The sequence below is a fragment of the Geosmithia morbida genome (assembly GCF_012550715.1).
Source record: "Geosmithia morbida isolate 1262 chromosome Unknown scaffold_12, whole genome shotgun sequence".
Classification (NCBI taxonomy): Eukaryota; Fungi; Ascomycota; class Sordariomycetes; order Hypocreales; family Bionectriaceae; genus Geosmithia; species Geosmithia morbida.
Genome location: NW_023336199.1, coordinates 48,249 through 70,101, shown reverse-complemented (window position 1 = coordinate 70,101; position 21,853 = coordinate 48,249). Strand labels below are relative to the sequence as shown.

General features: G+C 55.4%; 5 protein-coding genes across 5 annotated transcripts; 3 read left to right on the top strand and 2 right to left on the bottom strand.

The window, feature by feature from the left end:
• Positions 1-1,262: 1,262 nt before the first annotated feature.
• On the top strand, positions 1,263-3,958 carry GMORB2_2095 (uncharacterized protein; the record flags this gene model as incomplete). Its single annotated transcript, XM_035464075.1, has 5 exons — positions 1,263-1,285; positions 1,421-1,773; positions 1,928-2,605; positions 2,719-3,392; positions 3,539-3,958. The coding sequence occupies 5 exons, from the start codon at positions 1,263-1,265 to the stop codon at positions 3,956-3,958; spliced, it is 2,148 nt and encodes a 715-aa protein (XP_035319785.1).
• Positions 3,959-7,592: 3,634 nt separating this feature from the next.
• Positions 7,593-11,775, top strand: GMORB2_2094 (uncharacterized protein; the record flags this gene model as incomplete). The annotated part of the gene is made up of 5 exons (XM_035464074.1): positions 7,593-7,688; positions 8,026-8,107; positions 9,124-9,983; positions 10,137-11,350; positions 11,589-11,775. The coding sequence occupies 5 exons, from the start codon at positions 7,593-7,595 to the stop codon at positions 11,773-11,775; spliced, it is 2,439 nt and encodes an 812-aa protein (XP_035319784.1).
• Positions 11,776-12,739: 964 nt separating this feature from the next.
• GMORB2_2093 (3-isopropylmalate dehydrogenase) lies at positions 12,740-14,321 on the top strand (the record flags this gene model as incomplete). The annotated part of the gene is made up of 4 exons (XM_035464073.1): positions 12,740-12,790; positions 13,055-13,126; positions 13,208-13,928; positions 14,086-14,321. The coding sequence occupies 4 exons, from the start codon at positions 12,740-12,742 to the stop codon at positions 14,319-14,321; spliced, it is 1,080 nt and encodes a 359-aa protein (XP_035319783.1).
• Positions 14,322-15,560: 1,239 nt separating this feature from the next.
• GMORB2_2092 (plasminogen activator inhibitor 1 RNA-binding protein) lies at positions 15,561-17,287 on the bottom strand (the record flags this gene model as incomplete). Its single annotated transcript, XM_035464072.1, has 4 exons — positions 15,561-16,043; positions 16,341-16,435; positions 16,530-16,688; positions 17,266-17,287. Coding segments are annotated over 4 exons (759 nt in total), but the record flags the coding sequence as incomplete, so codon positions are not given.
• Positions 17,288-18,852: 1,565 nt separating this feature from the next.
• Positions 18,853-21,359, bottom strand: GMORB2_2091 (uncharacterized protein; the record flags this gene model as incomplete). The annotated part of the gene is made up of 3 exons (XM_035464071.1): positions 18,853-19,915; positions 20,009-21,225; positions 21,318-21,359. 3 exons carry the CDS (start codon positions 21,357-21,359, stop codon positions 18,853-18,855), a joined length of 2,322 nt encoding a protein of 773 aa, XP_035319781.1.
• Between the last annotated feature and the right edge of the window lie 494 nt (positions 21,360-21,853).

Genomic DNA, 21,853 nt, shown 5'->3' with positions numbered 1-21,853 from the left:
CCTCCTCCCTAATCTTTCTCTCTCTTCTTTCGATTTCTTAACAAAAAAAAAAAAGTCCTCATCTGTCCCTATTTATCATCCATTATATCCAATCCTTTGATCTCTTCTTCTTCTTCTCTTCTTCTGTTTCTGCTTCTATTTTTTTTTTGCCCCTCCAACTTACCATCCTTTCCGGTTCACCGGCAACTTTATACCTGACCTGATAGTCGCTCCCTCGAAAGCTCTCTGTTGATTACTCTGTTATTTTCGCCCACTTCTTCTTTTTTCTTCTTTTTTTTCCACACCTGAATATTATATTATATTTATTTATTTCATTCTTTATATTATTACCACCACTATAGGTACGACACTGCGCAAGCCGCGAAGACGAGAGAAGAACGAAAGCAACAAAAAAAAAGAAAGAAAGAAGGCCCCTCACGGAACGCACATACGCAACGCACGTACGCAGCAACCACCTACACCTACATATTACATATTATACACACACACACACACACACACACTCACTCACTCACTCACACTCACACTCACACTGCTCCAGCGTTTCCTCGTGTCTTCCCGCTACAGCTATTCGTCCATCCTTCGATACCAATCAACTGTTATACAACTCCGCCCCTTCGGACCCTCTTCTTAACTTTCTTTCCTCTCTTCTTTTTCTTCTCCTACTCCGTAACTCTTCACTTCCGAGCAAGTTCTCGTTCTCAGCGGCCGGCCGTCCTTACTATTATCTGTCATCACAATCATTCACCAACTATAACGTCCATCTATACACAACCATACCGACGCTGGACGACGCCATACATTACTGCCGCAAGACGCCAAACCCCGTCCCCTTCCCTCCAACTCTTGAACTCGACCAACATCCTCGGTCCTACATCTCAAGGCTGGCCTTTCTGTCTTCTTTTTTTTTTTTTTTTCGAATTTTTCTTTTTCCCTTCCCGACCTAATAAAAAGGTCCAGAAGTTAGGAAGAAAGACAAGAGAGTACGTTTTCCTTCCTCTCTGGCTGATATACGGACGGTCTTTTTTTTTTTTTTTTTTTGGTTTGTTTGTCATGGCTGTCAGTGGTGGGTGCTGATACAACCCTTCTAGTTCCAAACAGTCGATCGGAAACGTTCTTCTAGAATCTGTCATTTTCGTCTCAAAAAAAAGAGTCAATCAATCATTCATTCATTCATTCATTCATCGATTCATTCATTCATTTATCCGACTCCTTCTCTCTTCTCCGAACTTACAAGAAGAAAGGAACAAGAAAACGACACTATGGAGTCAGCACATCTCAAGTTGTAAGTGGATAGATATCCCCCCACGCAATAGTGTCAAGTCCCCCGACACTTCAGGAAAACATCAACCAAGCTTACACAGCAAACCAAAAAAAAAAAAAGGCGGTCCAAGTTCCAGAGACCATACGTCTCTTCCAGGACCGATCAGATCATTCAAGATCAGGAGACACCCAGGACCACGCCGCCCGTCCATGTCAACCCTGAAGGTCACGATGTTCTCAGGAGCGACGATGCCCCCTCCTCAAATGCCTGGACCACGTCAACCCCCCAGTCCCAGGCTGCGACGCCGCCTATGACGACAGGCCTAGACGGCTTCTCGTACAGCTCGCTCATGGACCTGGCCTCTCAGCACCAGCAGCAGCCGCATCCGACGACGACGTCCATGGGTGGTGATCCCGGCTCCGTCGTCTCCATCGGGCCCATGTCTACCGGATCGCCATCTCGCCCGATCTCGTCTCAGGATTTCCAGACTCCCTCTTCTCTCGATGGTCGTGCGTCTCCTCCTCTCCTCCTCTCCTCCTCTCCTGCCCCTCCTCATCAGACATCGTCATGGTCACCTTCGAAAGAGTCGAAGGAGGCATGGCAATGCGCATGCCAGGTCTCGTGGCTCTCAGATGCTGACTGCTTCCCCTCCCCCGTGATAAGAACTCCACGCCCACAAGCACCTCTACGAGAACCAGTACGCCCTCCAGGCTCTGACGTCGGACATGCCCATCGGCCCGGCCTACACGAGCGACGAGGTGGTCCCCATCGTCGACGCCGAGACCTCGCACCACGGGGTGGGGGGCTACTACGGGTACCCGCTCAGCCACGACGACGTCGACAGCCGCCGCATCTCCGGCTCGTCCTTCACCATGTCCACCTGCGGCGCCATGTCCGACATGGCCCCCTACGAGGACATCTCGGCCGCCATGTCCGACGCCCAGTCCGACTACCACCCCCCGACCACGGCGTCGACCAGGACCTCGTGGATGTCGTCCTCCCACCTCTCCCCGCTGGCCTCCCCGCGCATGAGCGCCCAGAACATGACGGGCAGCAGCCACGGCGCCGGCAGCCACCGTCCCGAGCTGGTCAGGACCCAGAGCCGCGGCAGGGCCTCGCCCTCCCCCCGCCCCAGCGTCCGCTCGGCCCCTTACTCCATCGACGGCAGCCAGAGGAACAGGCAGAGGTGGTCTACCGGGACCTACAGCACCGGCAACAACAACCGTAGGCACTCGCCCTACTACATGGGTCCCGAGTCCCACGTGGCCACGACGCCCCCCTTCCAACGTGAGTCTTTTCGTCATCCCGTCAACACCTCGAGACCTTCCCCACCCAATAGGGGTGGGAGGGCAGAGCAAGGAGGGAGAGATGGAAGGAGAGGGAAGGAGAGAAGGAAAGAGCAGAGAGAAGAGAGAGGAAGAGAGAAGGAAAAATGCTGACATCCCCGGGTCTAGTGTCCTCCCAAGCCTCCTACCTCACAGCCCCCCCCCGCTCCGTCCAGCGCAAGAGCATGCTCCTGCCGACGCAGCTGCCGTCCCAGCTACCCTCTCAGCTGGCCTCGCAGCCCCTCCACGGCAGCGGCGTCGGCGGCGACATGCAGTCTGGCCTGGACGGCGCGGCCCCCTCCCGGCCGCTGTCGCAGGACTTCTTCCGGATGCTCCACAGCAACGCCGACAGCCGCTCGGTCCACCAGCGGCGGTACACGACGGACCTGTCCGACCCGCCGGACCTGTTCGGCTACCTGAGCGAGGAGCCGTGCAGCCCGCCGGAGGAGGACATGAACCCGTCGGACCCGGACATGGTGCCCCGCGAGCAGGACCTCCGCTTCGACGGCGACCTGTACACGCCCAAGTGGGTGAGGGGCCACGGCAACAAGCGCGAGGGCTGGTGCGGCATCTGCAAGCCGGGGAGGTGGCTGGTCCTCAAGAACTCGGCCTACTGGTACGACAAGTCCTTCTCGCACGGCATCAGCGCCGCCACCGGGAGCCCCTTCCAGGAGCCGCTGGACTCGAGGCGCACCGACGGCAACCCCGACGTCTGGGAGGGCCTCTGCGGAGGCTGCAACGACTGGATCGCCCTGGTCAGCAGTAAGAAGAAGGGTACCACCTGGTTCCGACACGCCTACAAGGTAAGCACACACTCTACACCCTCAACGACCGAAGGTTGCAGATCGGGAGAATGGAGAGGAGAGAGAAGAGAGAGAGAGAGAGAGAAGAGAGAGAGAGAGAGAAGAGAGAGAGAGAGAAAAGAGAGACTGACGCATATCAAACGCAGTGCCATTCTCACCCCAAGGCAAAGGACGGAGCCAAGAGACGCCGAGAGAACAGCAACGTCAGACTGCCCCCCGCTCCCCTGGGCAAGTCGAGTCGACTAGACCAACAGCAGCTGCAGTCGCCGTACCACCAACCCCAGCATTCGCCGTACCACCAGCCTCAGCCGTCACCCTACCACTCCCACCACCAGCAGTTCCACCCGGGACTCTCGTCCCCCTACGTTCCCGGTATGGTCACCCCATCACCGGGAGGGCATCAGCATCATCATCATCAGCAGCAGCAGCATGCCGGTGGCGGCGGCGTCCCTCCTCCCACTCCTATGACGTATGGGTCCAGGCACAGCAATCCTACGCCCATGTCTTCTCAGGTCCAGATGGCACCTGCTCTGTACCTGAATGACATGTATCCCAACATGATATAGGGTGGTGCACGGGACGGTGTACGGGTCGGTCTCATGAGGCTTGTTGTGTACGAGAGAAGGAAGACGTCCCCCCCCCCCCTCACACACACACGCACACACTTCATACTTGTTATTTCTTCTTCCTTCTTATTTCGGTCTACTCGACTCTTCTTTTTTTTTGGTCTTCGTCTGACCTCTTTCTTCTTCTCTTCTCTTGGCTTCTTGGCCTTGTTCTCTTGACCTCTCGGTCCCCCCCCTTTTTTTTTCTTCTCTTTTTTTTCCTCCCTCGTGAAGCCAATCGGGCGACACCGAGCTACGATGAGAAACGGTTTTTAACGAAATGAACGGCAGATGGAAAAATACCACGGAAATTATTATTTCAAACAAAACCCATCACCACATCACTAGATTTCTTTTCTCCCTTTATATCCCGCCGATCTGTCTGTTTCTCCTCCCTTCTTGTTTTTCTCCCTGCCACTGCACTTTTTTTTTTTTTTTTTTTTTTTACATCTTATTCTTTATACCTCGAATCATCTCTGTTCTTACCATCTGTCTTTTATTTCGTTTTCTGTTGGTCTCCCCCTTTTCTCTCTTCGTCTTCTTGTCATTGGGCATTTGTTCCCTTTCTTCGTCACTCTTTTCTATATCCGCTCTTCGTCCTGGTGGCCTGCCGTCCTTTCTCCCCCCCCCCCCCCCCCCCTTTTTTTATATATTCTATTCTTCCTTCTTCTTGCCTCTGCCCTTGTGGGTCTGGGGGTACTGCTACTGGTACCCCTGGACCGATGACAAATGGGCTGCTGGACAGCTAAAGCTGGTGGAGATGTATTTTCTTCTTCTTTTCTGATGGGAGAGTATGGAAGGGGAAAATGAATGTGGACTGTTCATTTCATTTTTTCTTCTTTTTTTATATAAAAAAAATACTTAGATAGATCTATAAAAAAATTGCTTTGGCAAACATGGGTTGGTGCGTTGACTATCACGGGCACGTATTACTTGTATTTGCCTATCAGTGAGCAATGATGCAGGTAGTAAGTAGTGTTGACCGCCGATGTCGTCGTCGGGTTGATGTTCGGAAGGTAACAGCAACCGTTCGGAAACAATATCATACGTGCATATATCCCTTTTCTCGTTCCGTTTCTGCCAGGGCATGTGCGCCTCTACGAGCGCCTACCCGTGGAAATGATGCTTACGCTGTAGGTGATGAGGCCTCTCACGAGCACCGACAGACACCTTCGCGACTCATCACCTACAGCGTAAGCATCATTTCTACGGGGCTGGTACTATATCCCCAGCACGATATCATCTCACGCAACTAGTTGCCGCTGTTTCAGGGGTGACGTCTTCTTTCCGCCCTCTGGTCTTGGGGGGTGCATACGTGTACGTAGGCTTTATGTGACAATCCTTGCCACCCCCGTACTCCGTATTTGTATTTGAAATATAACAGTCAAGAGCGGAGACGAGAAGCACAGGAGTGTCGTTGCTGGAGCAAGCGTGAGTGTACCTGTGCGATGGCTTGATGGGTTAGGTCAGTCGTACGATAATGGAGTATATTATACGACACGAAGACGAAAGTAGTAGGCCGATAGGTTAAAAGGTACGGAGCAGTGAGATGACTCGGTTATAATACACATCACCAGGGCGAGGGGTAAGAGAGAGAGAGAGAGAGAGAGACACACACACACACATACGCTCAGAAAAAGAGAAGAAAAAAAAGCAATTTAAACCCCTGAAGAAAAAAAAATGTGGAGATGGTTACTTTGCCTCATCAAGGAAATTGAATGGTCATGAGCGGGGTCCTCGATGTAGGTAGAGCTCAGCTCGGTGCTTTACGGAGAATCAGTCAATATTTGCGAGTACAGATCACTCCGCCCGCTTTCACTCCTTCCTCATCTGCAATTTTTTTCTCGGAAATTCTTTCTTGATGACTATAGGTGACAAAGATCGTGTTGTGGTTGGCAGTGGTTGTTTTTTCTTCCGGTCGAGGTGAACGGGAGGAAGGGAAGAGGTGGTATCTCATGCCTGTTTCATCTCCAGCCTCCTGTAGAAGTCTGACCGCCTCAACTCACACGAGCAAGCAGGAGCAGACGGCATCATCATTCCATAAGGGAGGAGGACAGTGCTCTCTACGCAGGAGAGAGAGATGGCAATGATGACACAGACAAGAAGAGAAGAAGATGATGATGCGGGTCTTGCTCCAGCCCCGGTTGCGGGGTGGGTGGTGGGGCGTAGATCGGGACGGTATAGCGCCAGCAAGGGGAACTGAAGAGGTGATTGTCGCCACGACTCTGTTCAGCATACGCCATCGTGTCGTCTGCCCGGGTGCTGCACGGACGGTCTGGTTTATTGCACCGCATCAGCTCGGAGTATTCATCAGATATCAAAATCGGGACAGCCAGGTACGGGACTGACCGGCACGTGCGGCTCAGCAAGATGGAACGTCGAAGCACCGAGCAGAGGGGAGACGATGAGGGAGGTCCTCTGTCGGTCGATGCGCCAAGACGCGTCTTGGCGGATTGGCTGGCTGGCAGACCAACGACCGGGCATGTCTGTATCTTGTCCTGGGGATCGGCGGACGGAGGGAGGTGCTGTCTAGCTGTCTACTACCCCTTACTATCGAGAGTGGCTACCATCAAGAGCAGAGACGGAGAAGCCCAGAGTTGCTGTCGACGATCACTGCCAGAGGAGGGTTGAGGGCTGTCACACACCTGGAGACGTGCACGCTGTACCCGTAGATGGACTGCCGTACGGGGCCATGCTCTCGAAGATCCGAGACCGAGACCATCTAGACCATCTGGAAACCGCTATAGGAGTCAAGGCCGAGCGAAGCCAGCCTTGTCGAGTTGAAGCTGAGGCTCGACTCTGGGGGGGGGGGGGGGGCATGATAGCTGGAGATGCACTGTAGCTGTAGCTGTACAGGCTACGTGCATGCGATACGTGTACGGAGTACAGATTACAGGTGAGTGGTGTCGCTGCTATACCCTCGTACGGACTACAGCGACTACAGCGGTACTGATATGTAATGGCGAGTACTCGTGGTGAAGCTGAGCTGCCGCGACTATAATTGCGGGTGGGTAATGTTGATACTAGTAAGTGACGATGATACTACGGAGTAATCACTACGGGCACCTACTAGTATCAATACTCACTATCGATGCTTACTACAGCCGATGCTGCGTTACTACACTACTGATGGATCCAGGCACTCAGCACCTATATAACCCCATCGGAACCCAGCACCGGAGCACTGAAACCCCAGCCCCAAAGAATGGACACCGACCCGAGCACCAGAAGCAGCCGAAAGTTGACCCTGGTGTGAGCCCAGGAGCATCCCGGAACGGACCATCCAACCGATTGATGAGCGTGGCCGGCGACATGTCCTCAATCCTCTCGGTCGGTGATACGGGTCTGTAACAGACGTAGTCTGTACACAGATGTACAGATGTACAGATTACAGATTACAGATGACAGATTACCGGGTACTATATTAAGTAATAGTACGGAGTACTCGTACTGCTGCTAACAAGATACCATTCCACTATCCGTACTCGCCAAGTAATTGTGCTGTGCCTTGTGCCTGCATAATCGGGATTACAGTTAGCCGTCGGCGTTTTACCGATAAATCCTGTCCGTCCGTCCCTTGTCTCTCTGCCTTGTGATGCTCCCTCTCCCTCTCCCTCTCTTTCTCTCTCTCTCCCCCATCCCCAACCAGCAGCCCCGCGTCAACTGCTTGGCTCAGAGACGGCCGTTGCTTGTAGATTTACATGCGCACACTTTCTCTCCTTCTCCCTCTCCCTCACCCTCTTCTCTCCATCTCTCTCAATTTTCCACCATTCCTTCCTCCTCAAGCTTACCTACCATTGGCATACTAATATTACTACGGCTGCTGCTGCCCCTCATAGTACTCGTATAATAATACCCCATCCTCATTGCACACACGCCCCTCTCTCTCTCTCCCCCTCTTTACACCCCCATCTTCAACATCTTTTTTTTTATACGTCGTAGTTTTAGTTTTTTTTTTAATCTCCCGCTTCTTCTTCTTCCCTTCTCCTCTTCCTCCTCCTCGACACCACAGCCACCGAGCTTATCAGCAAGCTCTGGACAGACATACAGTCCTCGGCCGCTACTTTCCTCAGCAGCGTCGAGGCCTGCCTTCCACTGCCGACTTTAAAAGTGAGTACATGCTCCCCATTTCTAGCATGCCATCCCTCCCTCCCTTCCTCCGTCTCCCTCTCTCCCCCTCTATCAGAACTTGTATCCCCCCCCTTTCCCCCTCCTCAAACCCCCCTTTACTTGCCATCTCTCTCCCTCGAATAAAGGGAAGGAGAAGGGGGGGGGGGGATAAAACCAATCCCACACCAACCCCCTCTCTAAGCATCAGCGCTTGACACATTGACATTGACGCTGATCGGTCCGGATTCCTTGTTCCGTACAGCTAAATAAATGCGCCATACACACCATCCCGAACACCAACCCTCTTCGTCCTCCTCCTCCCGATCCCGCGTAATGTCCCGACATTCTTGACATTGAACTTCTCTTCTGGAAACAGACTGGCCCCGTCTCCCGTCTCCCTCCCATATTCCAGTCGCCTCTCCGGCTGCTCACCAACCTCACGTTCTCGTCTAATCTGTGTGTGTGCGTGTGCTGTGTGTGATTGTGCCTCTTCTTCTTCTTCTCCTTCTTCTCCCTCTTCTCCATCTCTATCCTGCACCAGAATCTCCTCCGTATCTTCTTCTCTTCTTTCCATCAGACTCTCCTTCGCTTCTCTCCCTCTTCGAGGCCAACCTGCCCCCTCACCAAACCAGACCCCTGCAACCTCCCGCCTTTCTGCCACCTACCGCCTTTCCTCGAATCCTCTTCGCCTACGGAGGCAAATCTGCCTTCTTCTTCCTCCTCTCCAACCCTTCATGTGCCACGTTGCCTGCTGTGCCATCCAAGGCTGTTGACGGGGAGAAAAGTTTCTGCCGTTGCTGCTGCTATGACAAGGCAAGCCCATCCATCCCACTCACTCCCTTCCCGTCCCGTCCCGTTCCTCTTCCCTACTCTCCCTCCCCCCCCCCCCCGGTAAAAATGCCAATGTCTCGGCTAACCTTTCCTTGACCGACAACTATACAGTCTTAGAGACCAACGAGAGCCTCAACCACCACCACCCGTCACACCCAGGCAGACGCCCACTCTTGCTTCCACAGCCTCGTTTCCCAGCCCCGCCTCTACTACACCACAGCTCTACCCGGGCGCCTTTGACCATCACCATCACGACCACGGTTCTCGGACCCCCCGATTCGCCGAGGAGTACTCCGTCTTCAACACCACCCCCGGAAACCTCAGGCGACCCCCGAGCCCCTCGGGCATATTCGATCCCTTTATCCGGCCCACCCAGGTTGCCGGCCATAAACGCATACACTCCGTCGACAGCCTCTCCGGCGACGTCACCTCTCCCTCACATGTGGACCTCTCCTCCTCGTCCTCCGCCGAGCCCGAGTCCGACAAGCCGAGCCACTCCAGAGACCTCCCGCTGCCCCCCGTCGATTCCTCCCTTCAGCTTCCGTCCAAGGACGGCCCCCGAAATAATCTCTTGAGCACCCCGAGAAGGAAATCCCCTCGGCGCGATCCTCTGGCGAGCCCGAATCCTCCCCGGCAGGCTTCGGGCAAGAAGCAGCAGCAGCAGCAGCAGCAGAGCAGCTTCCAACCAGAGTCGCCCCGAGGGTTCACCCAGACGGCAACACCGCCCCCGACCGCCCGCAAGCAGAGGCACGACGAGCCGGACCAGCTCAGCATGAATCATCATGGCCACCACCAGCAGGACTTTGGTCAGCCCGACTTCACCGGCGCCTCATCCCACCCTCAGGATCTTACCAGCCTGATGGCCAGCCCTGGCGACATCTTCTCTCACCCCATGTCGGCCTCCGCCGCTGCCCCCGAAAACTACTGGGACCCCTCGGCCATGACGATCCCCATGGACATGGACTTCGTCCCCACCGACATGTTCCAGCAGCAGGAGAATGTCGGCCACCACCGCCACTCGAATTCCTTCGACTGGAACAATGAGGTTCACATGTTTCAGGATCTCCCTCAGCAACCCCCACCACCACCACCACCACCACCACCACAGCAGCAGCAGCAGCAGCAGCAGCAGCAGCAGCAGCATCAGCAGCCGTCCCAACAGCAATCTGCCCCTGCTCCCGCCACAAACACGACCAAGACCCAGCGACAGCCGAGAAAGACGAGGACCCTAGCACCGAAGCCCTCGTCAGCTGGCCGGGCAGCCGCGCCGGCCTCTCAACCGCTGCAGACCTCCATGTCCATGAACTCCCTGCCCATGGACAATTCCTTCGGTATAGTGGGCCACGACGCCTCAGCCGTCGACCCAGGCATCCTCTTCGGCCGGCCACAGACGGCCGTCGTGGATTCCAGCTTCGATACCATCAATGATGACGGCTCGGCCGGGGCAGCCCTCACCGGTGCCGCCAAGGCCTCGTCCGTCATGACCAACGGCCTCCGCCGATCTGCCAGTGCCAGAGATGCGCGGAACACCGGCCACGTGCCCGACCAGTCATTCAGCAGCTCCCCGCTCAAGCCTCAGGCTGCACCTCCCCGACCGGGACTCCCGCGCAGCCAGAGCGACACGCGCGGCAAGAGGTCATTTGCACGGGTCAGCAATGCAGTCGATCAGCAGCAGCAGCAGCAGACCACATCGGTCACCAGAAACGTCCCAAGCTTAGATCTCGGCCTCGGTCGAGGTCACGCCGTGCCGTCGTCATCCGGTGCCGTGTCCCCTCTCAAAAGGCAGCACCGTCTATCGAGCCTAGCGTCCATACCGGAATCCATCTCGCGACCCAGCTCCCGCGCTTCCGTCAAGTTCTACATCGGCGCCGACGGCCGTGCCCACGCCGAGGCCACGCCGCACGAGAACCCTAACCCGCAGCTCGTCCTCCCCGCCGCCAGCGCCAGCAGGAAACCCCCACCCTCCCGCTCGTCCGTCGAGGTGCAGCAGTGGGACGAAGACTACGACTCCTCGTCCACGGATGACGAGCCCATCGTCATCCCCAGCCGGGCCAACTCTTTCAACTCGTCATTCGCCCTGCCCGATCCCCGCCGCCCCGTGGGCTCCATCTTCCACCCATCCGCCTCGTCGAGGAGGAGAGTCAGTGACAGGAGCAACGGCAGCGGCAGCACTGTCGGGCCCTCGGATCTGCACCACAATGGCGACGGTAATGGCGGCAGCAATGTCCTGCCCTTCCTCTACCAAGATGAGAGCGACGACGCAGAGACTGTCATGAACGATGTCCAGGACGGTCCTGACGCGGTGAGCGAGCTGCTCAGGGTCAAGGAGAATAGGCAGATGAGCGCGTCGATGGCAGGCGGCGGCGGCAAGTCTCTGCGATTCTACTCAGGACGTGGCTACCAACCTGGTTCGTCAGTCTCTCCCAAGCGTCCTGGGACGGGACAGACCATGGATGGTGGGCGTGTGAGGTGTGTTTGTCATAGGAATGAGATGACGGGATTCTTGGTGCAATGGTAGATCTCTCTCCCCCCCCCCCCCCCCCCCCCCCTTCCTTCTCTTCTCCTTCTCGCCCCCTCCTACCTCGTCTCTCTCAGTCTGTCCTGTCCTGTCATGCGCTGTCTTCGAAGGTCAACTACTGACACTTGGCAGTGAATCCTGCGAAATGTGGCAACACGGCCAGTGTGCCAGCCAGGCCACGCAGCCAGGGGTCTACATCTGCGCCTTCTGCGCCGACATGCCCAATGCCCACGGACACGGACATGGTAGGGGTGGTTCCGGCCCTACTGGTCTCGGATTGATCTCTCCTCTTGCTGAGAAATCCCGCACACTTCGGTAGGCCACGGTCACGGGCCGGATATGAGGGATGTGCTTTTTTTTCCTCATAATGTTTTGAAACTCGGAAACACCACATTTAGATCTGGTATCGGTGACGGTACATGGACTTGGGGTTTTGTTGTTATTCTACAAGAAAAGACGTGAAGAGAGATGGCATGGATGGGCGTTTTTTTTTTTTTTGCTTTACAAGTCTTTCTATTCTATCTTTCTTCTTCTTTTTTCCTATTACGAGTTCTTTTCTGCGTAACTTGATGGGAGCGGTTAGAGGACAAAGGACGGTGTGTCGTGGTGGGATGAATGAGATGATGACTTGAAAGTACTCTTTGACTACTGGCATTCTTGTAATGATGCGTGATACACACACACACACACACACACACACAGCTTGATGGTGCCTTCGTCGGGTGCTGATGATTTTGGTGTCTGGCTCGTCATAGAGATGGTAACGGAGCAAGGACGTGTGTGTGGTGATGCCGGCCAGTAGACAGCGTAAAAGGCAAAACACCAGCCCGACATCGGCCGAGTTGCCCCTCCCCCTCTTCCTCCCTCACACCGGCAAAAGAAAAAAAAGAAGACGAAAGAAAAGGGCCGGTCAGAGCAAAGGCAGGCGGGGCAATCTTGTGAGTAAGACTGTGTGAATACAACAGGTTCGTTCCGTCTCTTTTCACAGAGATCTTCAGCTCCAATTGGTTTTCTCCGAAAAAGTCACAAAAGTCCTTTTGCATCTTTCCTCTCTTCTTCTACCTCTGCCTACACGACACCGATCGCATCCAACCCCACCCCCCACCCCTTCTCTCTCTCCCTTCGAAGCAACCCGATCGAACGTGACGGATCGAGATTGAAATACTGAAGATACTACACGATACATACCTACTACGCACGCAGACGTACACACACCACACGCACACAGAAGACACATACGCACATAGAAGAGAAGGAGAAGAGAAGAAAGAACATCCCCCGCAATGGCTGAATACAAGATTGTCGTCTTGGGTGGTGACCACTGCGGTCCCGAGGTTGGTTCTGATCCTAAGATGAACTGAGATGATCCCGAGCCCGAGTAATGATGAATTCTAACGGTTGTCTTGTCAGGTTGTCCGTGAGGGTATCAAGGTATGTCTTTGGAAGGAATGGAGGGAACGGACAGAACAACGACAACAACGACAACAACCAGACAACAGAAGAACAAAAAAACACCAAATCACGCAACTACCAAACCAAATAAGATATTAAAAAAAGATGAAATAGCAAAACAGCAAGAATCTGACAAGGCAATACAGGTCCTCAAGGCCATCGAGGCTAGCAGGCCCAGCATCGGCAAGTTTGTTCTCGAAGAAAAGCTTCTCGGAGGAGTATGTTTTGTCCCACACACACACACAAACCCAGAGCACAGACGCGGCTAACGTGCTTCCCCTTTCCCTCCCGATCGGCAGTGCTCCATCGATGCCACAGGCGTCCCGCTATCGGACGAGACCCTCTCGGCGGCCAAGTCGGCGGATGCGGTGCTCCTGGGTGCCATCGGCGGGCCCGAATGGGGCACGGGATCGGTCCGTCCGGAGCAGGGCCTGCTCGCGCTGCGCAAGGAGATGGGCACGTACGGAAACCTGCGGCCGTGCTTCTTCGCGTCCGACTCGCTGGTGGACAACTCGCCCCTCAAGGCCTCGGTCTGCAAGGGGACGGACCTCGTCATCGTGCGCGAGCTGACGGGCGGCATCTACTTTGGGGACCGCAAGGAGGACGACGGCGACGGCAGCGCCTACGACACCGAGCCCTACACCCGCGCCGAGGTGGAGCGCGTGGCCCGGCTGGCCGGCTTCCTGGCCCGCGGCCGGGGCGAGAGGCGCGTCTGGTCGCTCGACAAGGCCAACGTCCTGGCCACCAGCCGCCTGTGGAGGAGGGTCATGACCGAGACCTTTGCCGCCGAGTTCCCCGACCTCGAGGTCGCCCACCAGCTCATCGACAGCGCCGCCATGATCCTGGTCAGGAACCCTACCGGCCTCAACGGCGTCGTCGTCACCTCCAACCTCTTTGGCGACATCATCTCCGACGAGGCCAGCGTCATCCCAGGCTCCATCGGACTGCTGCCCTCGGCTAGCCTGAGCGGTATCCCCGATGGAAAGGGCAGGTGCAATGGCATCTACGAGGCTATTCATGGTACGTAATCTATTCCCCCCCAACCCACCCTTTCTCTCTTTCTCTTTTTTCAATACTATTCCCCTTTTTCTTTCTTATCCTTCCTTCTCTCTCCTCTCCTTGTGTTTCTACATAAAGGCAAGAGTAAAAGTAACCGAGAGGACTGACCCATCTACAGGCTCCGCACCCGACATCTCAGGAAAGGGCATCGTCAACCCCATCGGCACCATCCTCTCCGTCGCCATGATGCTCCGCTACTCGCTCAACCTTCCCGACGAGGCCAAGGCCGTCGAGGACGCTGTCCGGGCCGCCATCGACTCCGGCGTCCGCACAAAGGATATCGGTGGTCAGACGACGACTTCCGAGATGGGCGATGCCATTGTCAAGCAGCTTGAGACTATTCTCAAAGCTTAGATACATCGAGAGGTTCCATTTCAAGAACAAGAGGCATATATACAAATTATCATTTTTTTTCTCTCTTTATGTTTTCTTTTTGTGGTTTCTTTTTTTTAATTGTTTTTTTATTAAAAAAAATAAGACAAGAAAAGAAAAGGAAAAAATTTCTCGATAGATATAGGAATGGCCAGTCTTACATCTACTTTTTTGTTTCCAGCTCACCACCTTTCTGCATAAGTCCCACGTCCGTACGTGTACTTGTCATCTACCACTTCTTAGATACCAGTCATGATGCGGGCAGTGTCAATGTTACAGACACGCGCAGCAGCACGACATGACATGCGAGGCACAACAACAAAACGCGGCACGACTTGACATGACCCTCGTCGATGTCCCTACCCCATTCAACCAGATACTGAAAGTAGCAATGACAAGAGAAAGAGAAAAGCTGCTTTGCTTTGTCCATTCTTCCTCCTTTTTATATTCCACCATTTCATATCCCTGGTATACCTCCCCTCTTTTCAAGATTGCTACACACAACACAGGAGAAGAAAGAGGAAGAAATGAAAGTTGAAGGGGGGGGGTAACAAGTTGAAAAAAGATCCGTCATTTTATTGTGTTTTTTCTTTTCTTGTGTGTGTGTGTGTGTATGTTGCTGTTGCTGTTCCATTCCCTTCCTCATACCCTTCCCCCCCCTTTTTTTTTCCCCACAGAAACTCTCCAGAATATTTTTTTTTTGTTTTTGTCTTTGTTTTTTAATTGCCAAAATTCCCCCCCCCACCCACAGAGGAAATACACACAGAAAGAAAGAAAAGTTGCGAGGTTGGGGGCCCTTTGGTTTTTAGGGGTTTTTTTCCTACATTGTCTTCTATTTCCGATGAGATTTTGTGCCTGTCTTTCTTTTTTCTCTTTCTCTTTCTTTTCTTGTCCCTGTCCGTTTGTTTTCTCCCACAAGACTCTTGAAAAGGGAAGTGTAATTAAACGAGAGGGGGGGAAAGAGGGAAAGAAAGAGGATAGATTGGGAGGTGGAGGGAGAGAGAGAGAGAGAGAGACAGAGACAGAGAGAGAGAGAGAGAGAGAACTTCAGGCGCTCATGGTTCTGTGTGTGCTGTGTGTCGTTTTGACAACAGCTTATTTGCCGAGGCTGGGGAAAGCAGACTCGTCACGGGTGTTGATGGGGGCAGGGCCATCACGACGTCCGCCACGGGGGGCGCTGCCGCCGCGAGGGTTGGCACCGCCGCGGGCACCACGCTCACCGCCACGGCCGCCGCGGTCACCGCCGCGACCGCCGCCACGGGGGCCACCACGGCTAGGACGGTCGCCGCGGTCGCCGCCACGGGGTCCGCCGCGGGCGGGGCGCTCGGGCTCGACGATGCGAGGGTCGAAGTCGACGGTCTGCTTGACCTTGCGCTCGCGCTCACGCTGCTTCTTGCCGCCGGTGGCGGCGAAGTAGTCCTCGGTCGTCTTCTCGAGGGGCTTGGCCTCGGCCCACTTCTTGTCGAGCTTGCTGCCCTCGTTGGCGCTGCGGATCTTGACGTCGTTGTCCTGGAGGGCGAGCTTCTTCTCAGCCTGCTGGGCGAGGTAGTCGGCGAACGAGACCGACTTGTCCTCGGGGACGGTCTCCTCGGCGGTGGCGTCCTCGGCAGCGGCCTCCTTCTGCTCGCTCTTGGCGATGCTCTCGCCGGCCTGCTCGTCCTTGAGCTCGGCATCACCCTCCTGGGCGCCCCAAGAGGCAGCAGCCTGCTTATCGGAGCCGCTGTGAAATGGTGTCAGGAAAAATAAAATAAAATTTCAGGCTCATCAAGGAAAGTACCGATATAACTTACCCGTGGTTGCCGGTCCTGGGCTGACGGTCATCACGGTCGTGGGGGCGGCGCGAGCCACGTCCTTGGACAGGGTTAGTATATGACGTCGTATGACGAGGGGAGGGGTCCGAAAAGACGTCATTGTAACCATTTAAGGTCTCTCGGTCCCTAGGATGTCCAGAAAAGGGAATGAACGGGAAAAGAGGAGGGGGGAGGGCTTACCGCCACGGACGCGAGCTCCGGCGCCACCGCGGCCTCCACCGCGGCCAACCTCCTCGGTGGAACGACCCTGGTTGCGCTCGTGGCCAGCACCACGGTCACGGAAGGCTGCCGTCATGTTAGTCAGGGTGATCTGCTTCTCAGACGTCACGAGCAGATGGTGTCGGGGGGGTTGGTGGAATAGAAGGAGAAGATGACTTACCACCCTCGTTGCCTCCAGGACCACGGCGGTTGCTGGAAGTAGGAGCGCCAGCCTTGACGGGAGCCGTAGGCTCAGCGTTGCGCTTGACCGTGTGGGTAGAGGTCTTCTCGACCGTCTTCACGGGAGCGGCGGGCTTGTTCTCACCATCGTCATCGTTGCCTGCAGCGTCACACAAAGATCCACCTGGTCAGCCTCTCTGTTTATTTTCCCTGGTCAATTGCACCGCATGTCCTTCTTCCGTTCTGCTCTGTTCTTTGACCGGTTCGACTTTTTAGATTTTTTTTTAGATTTTTTTTTTGCAACTTATGGAACCTGTGCGGGGTCTTGGCAAGAGAAGAAAAAAAGGGAAAAAGAAGGCATCATATCGTACCAAGGTAGGCGAAAAGGTTCTAAAAAAAGCACACGTGTTAATTTCTTCTCTGTTTCAAGGCACAGAGAGTCTCGAGAAGCTGCAGAAAAGAAAAAGAGAGAGTAGGGGGGGAGGATGGGGAGAAAATCCGACGCAGGGTTGAGGTGTCGAGCAGAGCAGGGCAAAGAACCACACCAAAAAAGGTCCCCCTCACACAACAAATATTTGTTTGCCCTTTTTTTTCTGTCCCTCTCTCGCTCTCTCTCTCTCTTATTATTCTTTTCTTATTTTTTTCGCCGTTCTCGAGAGACGAGAAGGAGACCCCGGTATGGATTTCTTCCCGTGAAGAAAAGAAGAAGGTAACAATGATGATGATAAAATAATTACGTACCTGTGAGGCGACCGACATCTTGGCCGCCTTTGCTCGTCACGAGTCGTCAAGGCGTAAAAGATGTTTTTTTTTTTTGAAAAAGAAGACGAGGAAGTGACTTTTCAAAAAAAAAATTTGAAAAGTCAGACGGACAAGTTTGGAGCTTCGAGGCGAAGGAGGGGGGGGTTGTAAGAACCAGGCCGTCACGATCGCATGACCCGGGAGATGGAAGAGAATTGGTGACCTAGACGGGAAGGGTAGAAGCTGTGTGGGTGATGATGCAGCGGTTTCAAAAAAGGTGGAAGAAAACTGCACGAGCCGGGGGAGGGAGAGGGTTGGTTGGGCAATGGGGGCTGGCGGGGGATTGTCTAGTACCTGTCTGTACCTTCTAACTCGCTGTGTACCTTCAGCACTCTTACAGAGGAGGGGAATAAAAAAAATTGATCTCTCTTTTCTTTTTTTCTTTTTTTTTTCAGAATGTGACTTTGTGGGTACATCCGGATCCGGACATGTTTGACGCTTTAGGATGATTAATTCTATGTACTGTCAAAGTATCACTCTAGACACATTTGGTGGGCTTTCTTTATTTCAATTCTTTTTCTTCTTGCCTTTTTCTCTCCTTGCCTTTTCTTTTCTTGCCCTTTCCTCTACTGCCTTCTCTCTCCGGTCGACTCTGACAGTAGGATCTTTCGATTCAATTCCATATAGCTCATAACCTGATGATTCCTCGTGTGCCTCTTTGCTTCTCCCAATTCTTCCATCATCTGCTTACTACTCTGCTACACATCATACCTTGCCCTACCACGAATCTTGGTTGGTCAATTAATCCATAAGGGTTCCCTGCCGTGGCCCGCGGCTCGTGGTCGTTTTCTGCTGTCAAATCCATTGGACAGAGAATTTTTTGTGTGGTTGGATGACTGGGCTCTTAGGGCTGTTCCAATGCTAGGACGCCACTAATTTCCTTTTTTTCCCTTTTTCCTTTTATGATCCTGCTGCTGTGATTCTTAACCCCCCAGCCTAGTTTGTGTGCCCCTCCCCCCCTTCGTCTCATTACCTCATAGCTGTATGGTTGACCCGGATATTAACCGATCCGTTTGCGTACGATTTCCTCAAGCTGTATCTCGTATTACGCTTGTATCGCATTGCAGGTACTCGTAACCAGGCAACGCAATCAAGCCGCGAGAAGTAAATAAAGAGAATCTCAATTTCTATTTGTATCGGAAGGAGAAGAAACAAGAGAGGAAATAGAACCAATGTGGTTTACTTACGAGGACAACACCATTCTTCGACAAGGAAGCAAAACGGAAGAAAGAGAGAAGGGAAAGAGAAATATTATAAATAAAAAAAAAGGAACCTCGTACGCCCCTTGACCCCCCTAGACACCATCTTGTCCATATGACCCCTTAAACAGACACAGGAGAAACCCATTTGAAGCAATAAGCAAGAAAAGGAAAGAAGAAAAAAACCAAGAGGATTAAACACAGGTGGCAATTCATATCCTCGTAACATTGTGCAGCAATGAACCGAAAGCGCAGGGCATCTCAAACGTCTTCACTCCTTTTTAGCAACGCACATATCAACCCTACTTGAGATGGGTGAGCAGATCAAGCCCTACGCTTAGGCCTGGAAAGCATATTCAACCGACTCATGCTGATCCCGACCTTCTTGGTGGGCGTGCCGGAAGGCCCACCTGCACCCGAGACCGATGAAGCAAGCATCCTCCCGGGTGTACGGCCGGCCGAGGACGGAGGCGCGCCTCTCTTGACGGGTGACTTCCTGATGGGGGTGGAGGATACGCCGAGAGTGCTGCGCGAGAAGAGTTTCCTGGGCGGCTCGGGAGCCGCGTGGACGTTCTTGCGCTTCTTGGCGGCGCGGCCGTCGTCGTCGCCGTCGTCGGCGGCCGCGGCCGCGGCGGAAGCCGACGTGGTGGCAGTATCATCCGAGGCGGCCCTGCTGCGCTTCTTGTTCGCTATGCCGTGCGCCACGCCGGTGAGGAAGACCTTGGGCGAAGGGGCCGGCGCGGCGTTCTCCTTGTCCGGGTGGGAGCTCTGGTCGGCGGCGGGAGCGCCGGGGAAGCTGCCGGGCATGTCCATGTCCGTGTCCACGTCCACCATCGACACGCTGGGGCCGCCCGTGGAGGGGCGCACCTGGCGCAGGCTGGCTTGGCCGGGGGACGCCCCGAAACCGGAAGCTGAGGCCTTGACAAAATCAATCGTGTGGTCCGACCGGAAGGTAAAGGTGCCCGGGGCAGAGGGGGCGCTGACGTCCCGGCTGGCCTTCTTGTCGCCCCCCAGGAACGCCGTCATGTGTTTTAGACCAGAGAGGTCAGGGTAGAGTGAGCTGCCCATGTCCTCCTTCTTCGTTGCCGAGGACTCGGCCAGCACGGCGTCGAGGGCGGGGTACTGCACCGGCTCGGCCGGGGTGTCGCCGAGCTTCTGCGGTGAGGGTGAGTTCTGCGTCTCCGCCGCGCTCTTGGTGTCTGGCGTGAAGGCAACCCTCTTGATGAGCCTGCGTCGGGGTGTGGTGAGCGGGATCGGCGGGAGCTCCTTGTCCATCGCCATGGTGGAGCGGGAGGGAGGGCCTGGAGTCCTGGAGATGGCATCGGCAGGCATCGGGAGCGCAGTGCGCGCCTGCTCGCTCTTCCCGTTCTCGCCGCGGAGAATGGACCTAGCTCTCTGAAAGCGGTTAGGGCTGATGATTCGGCGGCCCAGCTGCGCCGCCTTGGACGGGGAGGGGGACGGCGGGGGCGCCTGGGCCGACGACGCGGCAGTGGCAGCCCTCACGTCAGACCTGGACGCCGACTTCACCAGCGAGATGGTTGGCTTGCTAGGCGTGGCCGTGGAATGGAGGCCGGTCGACTTTCCGAGTGTGGTGATGGCGTGATGTCCGGCCGACGCCTTGGTGGGGCTGGTCAGACGAGCCAGAGTCGGGTTGGACGGCGTAGGTCGAGGCGTAGAAGTCTTGCTGAGGCTGCCGCTAGACTTGGGGCGCGGGATGGCGCTGTTGCCGTCGCGCGAGATAGGGCGCGACTTGGATGTGTCGTCGTCGCGGAACTTCTTGACCCTTTTGGTGAAGGAGGTGCCGGGCTCGTCGCGGGGCGTTGTGCGAGGCCTGCCCGAGACGGAGAAGCCGACCGAGTCGACGTCTGGCTGGGCCGAGTCGCCGTCATCGAGCCTGGCGTGGGAGGAAGTGCGCTTGAGGGCGCGGTGGGAGCGCTGCGACTGAGGAGTGCCGTCGAGGTTGGCCTTGGACTGGGTGCGCTTGAGGCTGGTCTTGATGGGCGACGGCGTGCCGGGTGCGCTGCCGGTGCTGGCGGCGGTGCCGGCAGCCTCCGGGTTAGACTTGGAGGGCGTCCCCCTGAGCGTGGACGCGGCCGCGGAGGTGGGGGGTGTGCGGTTGGCGCGCCAGGCCGACGCGTGGTTCTCGATCGAGTCCATCTTGCGGAACTCGGCCATGTGCACCTCGCTGAAGCGGCCGGTCTTGCCCTTGGGCTGGGCGATCTTGCGGCTGGCCGCGTTGTCGTCGCCGCCGTCACGGGCCCTCTGGGCCTGCATGTCGGCCTTGATGATATTGGCCTGCTCGCGGAGCTCCCTCATCAGCCGCTGCGCGTTCTCGCTCAACGGCTGGTCCGACGCGCCCTGGGCGAAGCGGAATGTGAACTCGGTGGCCGGCACGGCCCTGGGCCTCGATGGCGTGTCCTGGCCGCCGTCGGCCACCAGCATGCCCGACGAGGCCCTGGGCTTAACGTCGGTGAAGCCAAGGCGGAGCGCGGACGAGGGCTCGGGCGCTGTGGATATGTGGCACTTGCTGGGGTGCATCTCCTCGTGCGAAGGGGCCAGCCTCGAGGCCGTCGGGGTAGCCGGCTCGAACCTTCTGGCGGGCGGCGCGGGGGACTTCTTGGGCGTCGTGGACTCCGTCACGGTCGTGTCGCCGGCTTCCGCGACAGAGGCCAGGTCGGGCGTGGCTCTGACATGCTGCTGTGATGCGACGATCGTCTGTCAGGGCCCATACACGTCGAAGGGGTGCGGTGAAGAGAAGGGAAGAACAGAGTGAGAGAAGTATGTCTTACCTTGCTGGCGAGCCGCGAAGAACGTCGACGCGGCGGTGACATGGTGTTTTCGTGTCTTCTCCTGGGAATGTATCCCTCCCCGTTAAAAGGCCCCGGTATCTAGGCAGTCCTTCTTTTTATGATGCCTGTCTGGGTTGATGCTGAACAACAAACAGAAAGATGTTGTTGGAATGCTTGATATGATGTCCAGGTGAAACCCAGCAGGCTATAATCGAGGCAGGGTATTTTCTTTCTCTCCAGCTACCTCACTGGTTAGAGGTGAACCGCGCGCATGGATCAATATCAAGATTTAATGCTCGTAGGTATGAGAGCGACGACAGAGCGAGGGGTGGGTGGGCGCGGACGGGAGCGGAGATGAGGAGAACCTATGCCAGGTTTGTTTACTTTCGAACTCTGTTGTGGTCCGAGCTCACGGCAACCCAAACAATGACAGTGCGTGTCTCGGCTTTTCTGTGGTCGAGTTTACTGTGATTGGCACTGTATGTCGGGTGATGCAAATTGTGGGTTATGTAATGTCGTGGGACGTCATTGTGGTA